The sequence below is a fragment of the Desmodus rotundus genome, chromosome 3 (genome assembly GCF_022682495.2).
Source record: "Desmodus rotundus isolate HL8 chromosome 3, HLdesRot8A.1, whole genome shotgun sequence".
Classification (NCBI taxonomy): Eukaryota; Metazoa; Chordata; class Mammalia; order Chiroptera; family Phyllostomidae; genus Desmodus; species Desmodus rotundus.
The window spans coordinates 143,645,174-143,651,173 of record NC_071389.1 but is presented as its reverse complement, the minus strand read 5'-3'; the positions used below and the strand labels follow the sequence as shown (position 1 = coordinate 143,651,173).

Sequence of the window (6,000 nt, the reverse complement as noted above, 5' to 3'; positions counted from 1 at the left end):
GTTGGGGTGTTATTTCACTTCTCTGGGTCTCACTTTTCCAATCTGTAAAGTGGGTTTAAAAATCATGCATATTTCAGAGTTGAGGATTAAACGAGAGGTTGCATGTATTTAGAAAAAAACAAAACACAGTATGCTGTCTGACCTGGACTTGTTGTTGTAAAAACTCTACAGTTCTCTAAGCCCATTTAACATTTTCCAGAGGTTGCCAGTTTCCTTTTGAATCCTTCCCATCCTCACCAGTGTGGCAACAACCCACCCACTTCCCTGCAAACCCGCATCACTGATAACAGGTGACCCGAGGTGTCTGCTCAACCAACTGGGCCATTTCATCAGTCCTTGGGGAGTGTCCACACAGGCCCATGTTTTAAACCTACAGTCGCTTCTTGGGATCCACATTTACCTGCAGAGACATCAGTCTCCTTCAAACCAAACAAAACCTCTTCTCACTTTATACAGAAAGCGTATGTGTGTGTACAGGGGTGGGGAGGTGAGAAGGAAATTTTTACTTTGCTCTAAGAAGCACAATGATTAATTAGTGTTTCCAGAGACATTCTCCACCACAGGAACAGGAGTGACCCTTCATCTGTCCCTTCTGGAAAGGAGAAAGGTGCTGGCATCATTTATGCACTCATTGGTTGCTTCCTGTCTGAGCCCTGACCAGGGATCGAACCCACAACCTTGACCTGGAACAACACTCTAACCAACCGAGCTACCCGGCCATTTAGTATGTCTGATAAATGCCTCTCTCCCAAGGGGGAAAACATAGAAGGCCATGGGTCTAATATTTATTGTTTTTCTCTGGCCAGGAATAGTTTCAGCAGCAATACCTGGACCCTGATGTGGGCCAGAATTGAGGGCCCAGGGATCCCCAGCTTCTGGGGGACCTTGGACACTTTTATGTATAATGGTCCTCATCATGCAGAATTGCTACGAGGGCTAAAGGAGAGATATTTGGAAGCTCTTGACAAGTGATAATTATTATTTCTACCAAGCTAACTTCACCGGAAACCCTAGGTGATTTCAGGAAATCAGTGTCTTCCATGCCTGACACTTACTGGAGACCTCCTGCTCAGTGGCCTCCCAACCTCCTGTGGCTAGGTGTGCTGTGGGTGCCAGCTCCAGCAACAGCGGAAACTACCCCTGCTCACCGCCCTGCCAAAGGGGTGGGCTAGGTGCCTGTGCCCGCCCCTGGCTCTGGCTTGCATGTGCAGTCTGAAAGGGCAACCTCCGACGGCAAAGGCACTTGCAGCCTAGTCTCCGGGCTGGTGAGGTTCCTCCCTGGTCCTGTGGAACCGGGGGATTGAGAAACTGGGTTGACCAGTAGCAGAGACATACAGAACACGGCTGGTCACATTAATGGCAGAACGCACTCATGAAGGTGACAGACGCCCACCGCTGAAGCTGTCCGGGAACACCTTGGTGCAGAACCACCCACCCTCCCATGAAGCCTGGCTGTTCAAGGTTTTTGCTGTAGACACCATAAATATCTCTTCCCATATCATCAGCATAAACATTTCCCTTTTTCTGAGTTAGCTAGAGTGGGTTTCCGTTTCCTCCAACAGAAAGAGCCTTCACTAAAACACACAGCACCTACCCTTGGGAAGAATATGCAGATGGAGCTATGGCTGAACATTCTGGGCATTCCCAGGGCAAGGCATTGCTTTAAAAATTGATTACACAGGAGTCAAACACCACTGCTTCCCGACTCACTCCTCCCTGGCTCCCTCCTACTGTAGAAATTGGAAGAGTTAAAGCTCTCTCCCTCCCAGCCTTCCCTGAAGCAAGGGGAGGTCATGTGACACAGTACTGGCCAAAGAGATGCAAGTGAGTATCTATTCAGACAGCTGCCACCCCCTTCCTGCCCTGCACACACTACTAAGCTTGGAGCTGCTGCTACCATCTTGCACCCACAAAGCGCAAGTCAGACGAGGGTGTCCCAGCCCTGGCATATTGGAGACGCTGCCACAACACTAGCAGCCACCAAATTACAGCCTCCTTGTGATGTGAGGAAAATATACCCTTACACTACCATTAGATTTTTCTATAACTTAGAAGCAAAGTCTTTTCTAAATTGTATACTCTGAAACAGAACTTGATGTTGTTTCTTGCAAGAAAAATGATTTTTTAACTAAATTTATGACTTGTTCACAATTAGCTTCTCCAAACATCAACTGAATGATACCAGCTCTCCAGGTAATTAAAAATCTAAGAGGGAAGAAAGTATATACATCAACAGCTATGCTATGAATATGCTATAAAAATGCTGTAAGAGGCAGATACAATCCATATATCTGGAGAGGGGTGAAGATTCTATTTCTGGTTGGGGGAGGGCCAAATCAGGGAAGTCTCCACAGAAGTAGCACTTATGTTAAACCCTAGAGAAAAAAAGAATTTGGAGGTGTGGAAATGGGCAGGAAAGACATTATAGGTAGAAGGAATAGTTTAGTTTTAAGTAAATATGGGAAACTGAAGGTCTTGTACAGGAAATAGTAAATTCCTTCCAACTGTAGTAGGGGAACAAAGATCGAATTAGAAAGTTAGACCAGTTTAGCCCTGGCTGGTGTGGTTCAGTGGATTGAGTGCTGGCCTGTGAACCAAAAGATCACCGGTTTGCTTCCCGGTCAGGGTGCATGTCTGGTTGCGGGCCAGGCCCCCAGCTGGGGACATGTGAGAAGCAACCTGCTGATGTTTCTCTCCCTCGCTTTCTCCCTCCCTTGCCCTCTCTCTAAATAAATAAAGAAAATCTTTAAAAAAAAAGTTAGACCAGTTTATAACAAGCCTTGAATGCCAACAGAAGCAGTCTGGGCTTTATTCTCCAAGTCAGGAGCAAACAGGGTCAGAGTAGTTGTTTAGGAAAATGTACTTGACAGCGATACCGGAGGCGGACTGGGAGGCAGGGGGATGCGAGCAGGGGGCTATGCAGCCACCAGGACCAAGGCAGTGAAGGTGTCAAACAGGACGAAGTTCGAACGGAGTGGGGAAAAGAAGCAAACGTGGGAGACGCCACAAAAGTACACGTAACACAAGTCTGCTGCTGTTTGGACACTGGGTGTGAGTCATGGGAGGAATGAAGTAAGGAATGTTCTGTTGTACAAAATAGACACAAAAAGCTCATGTGGTACCTCCGGAGCTGCAGACAGGAACGGCTTTATGTAGATGCTGGAGTCGTGCACCTTCAGGTCGTGGTCCCCCAGGCCCCTGGTCACTCCAATAGTTGCCATAACCCGGGCCTAGGAGGGAAAGCAGAGGGCCGTGAGAAACACTCACACAGACAGAGAAAGGGTTCCCATTACCACGCGGCCGCGTGGGCGGAGAGAGAAGCAATAACCTTCCAATTCCTCTTGCCTCTCTCCGTGCCCCTCGCTACTAACGTATAGTAACAGCTACTTCCAAGGAAGGGCTCGCCAAGATGGCTTATGTCCTTACGGAGTGGCTTTCCCCCCAATTATCTTAAGTGTGATGGGTTTCTCTTGTCCCTTTTCAGCTTTCTTTTGTAGAGACTGGAGGGAAGGGTGTCCAATCAACTGTATCTATCTAACACATGTGTGATGTCTACAGCTACTAAAATTAGTTCAAACCAAACCCAACAGCATCCATCCGTCCATCTGTCTGTTATATTCCCATTCTACAAGCACTTGCTGAACACCAGCTAGGTCTCTGGGTCTGTAACAGGCTCTAGGAAAACATGTACAGAAGTCAGTAGCAGCCTCTGACCTCCCCAAGCTCATGTATTATACTTCATGGCTGGAGAAAACAAACCATCAGCGACTCTGTAACCCACCCTGTCTCCACAGATTCCCTCTGGGTGGAAAGGGACAATGTCACTTTGTTGTAACGACACAGTCTTGCTCTAAGGAAGCAAGACAATTATTCCAACGCCTACACGGTCAGCCTTAATCCCTCCCAGCATGCTACTTTTGCTTTACCCACACATTCAGTGAGCACCTGCTAAGTGCAGACACCATGCTGTAGGGGACAAATGTCTATGGACTTGTCCCTACTGTAAAGGAACTTGGTAAGGGAGGGAAGGGGCACATGTGTAATGATATATAGAATATGGCCAGTGTTGGAAGCCATATAAGCAATGGGCAAGGTGCTCAGAGAAGGTAAAAATACTACTGAGGAGGTTCCCCGGAGGTGGCACCAAACTCCTGTGCAGAGGGACTCACAGCATGAAGACAAGTAAACACAGAAGGATGGAGTGAAGGTCATTCTGGGTGGCATGGAGCCCAATGGCTTAATACCCGGATCACCAATTGCATATCTGGTGTAGTGTCACGGTTCGAAAGCCCAAGCTTGAAGCCCCACTCTATTACTTGGGCAGTAGGAGTAACTTAAAAGTCCTGACCATCGTGGCTCGGTTGGAAAGGCCCCTGGTTCGATTCCAGGTCATGGCACGTGCCTGGGTTGTGGGTTCGGGCCCCAGTCGGGGCGTGGACAAGAGGGAACTGATGGATGCTTCTCTCCCTCCCTCTTTCCCTCTATTCCTCTCTCTTTAAAATAAATAAATAAAATCTTTAAAAAAAGAATGATATACATGCTAAGAAACATTATAATCTAACACACGTTGCCATCATATTCCTCTTAGTCTTCCCAAAAAGCTGTGGAGTTTGGAGCTGGTTTCAGATTAGAAGGTGGGTAAGTTTACATTAAAAATGGAAAATGAAACCATGAGACGCTTTTTTAAAGGCAAGAGTTGAAGGGGGCAAATGCAGACACTGATGTGAAGCCCAGAGACCTCTAGTCTGCAGGGCTGCAGACCCTCTGCTCTGCTGGGAAGCTGGACCAGCTCCCTTCCTTGAAATTCGGAACCGCAGAGTCCCTGCCCTACCCCCCTGCAGTGGCACCTCCTCTGGCTGTACAGAGCACAGGTGGGCGTATCGGTGCAAAGAAATCTGATGTTTCTGCTGGTGACTGAATGTGCTTTCAAAGTACATAGTTGTCACCCACCCAAGTCCTTAGAAGCACTGGCAGAAATAAATGAAAAATAATGGCTGCCCAAGTAGGAGTATTCTGAAACTTCTAGGTAGGTGTATGTAGAGGGAAAAGAGAAAACCCCTGTAAAGGATCGAGACAGAACCAATGTGCTACAGTTGTAAAGCCGTTTCAAGACACCGTGGAATCCTCAAACAGGGTGCTGTGCCTCTTTGGTGCGGGGCAAGCCCAGACCCGACCAGAGAGGCTCGGTGGCTCAGAAACAGATCAGCAGCTCCAGTGACAGAACTTGCCGGCTCCATTCACAGAGCTGTCCAGCCCGAATTCACTGAAACACCCAAGCAGCATGACCTCTGGGTACACTGAACTTTTTGTCTAACTGGGAAAACCTCGCTCCTTTAAATCTGATTACTGATAACCTTCAAAGAACACATTTGTCCATTTTCCTGTTGTATGAAGGAAAGTACACTGAGCATCACTGAACAGCTTATTTAATTCTCATGCACTTACTGAAGGCCTGTCAGGTAGCAGGCTAGACAGGTACTAGGGAGACACACACACACAACAGGACGTGGTGCTGAACTCACTGGGTAAAGCAGGGTAATACTGAGAATCTCGGCCAGAGAGCTCTGGGTGCGGGTGCAGGTGGAGGTCCCTGGGCTGAGTGATCCGCGTGAACGGCATCCACTGCACTGAAGGGCTCAAATAATTCCATCAGGAACAGAGCCGCTCCTCGTCATGATTCTGAGCCACGGACAGTGAGGCGGAAGCTGTCCCATCTCCACGAAAGGGGCAGGCTGGTTTGAGAAGTGATCCCCACACGGATCAGACACTCATGTTTCATTTCCCTCCAGGAAATGCCTCCTTCCAATGAAGTCACTGCGGGGCTACACTGAGCCCCCAAACCTACCTGCTCTCTCCCTCAGATGCACTCACGTGCGCACACACACACCCATACACACTCAAGTTCTGCTCAGGAAGGCATCCTTCAGTTTTCTTATGAGTCACTTCCTCCTGCTAAAAACTATAAAATGCTAAAAAAAATTTCAGTTGAACATTCTTCCT

General features: G+C 48.0%; 1 protein-coding gene across 1 annotated transcript in view; it reads right to left on the bottom strand.

Annotated features, from left to right (window-relative positions):
* Positions 1–6,000, bottom strand: part of PPM1H (protein phosphatase, Mg2+/Mn2+ dependent 1H) — a 234,503-nt gene that overhangs the window by 30,218 nt on the left and 198,285 nt on the right. The window contains exon 8 of the mRNA XM_024576478.4: positions 3,123–3,230. Coding sequence (XP_024432246.1) covers positions 3,123–3,230 — 108 coding nt within the window. The remainder of the gene's footprint in view (positions 1–3,122; positions 3,231–6,000) is intronic.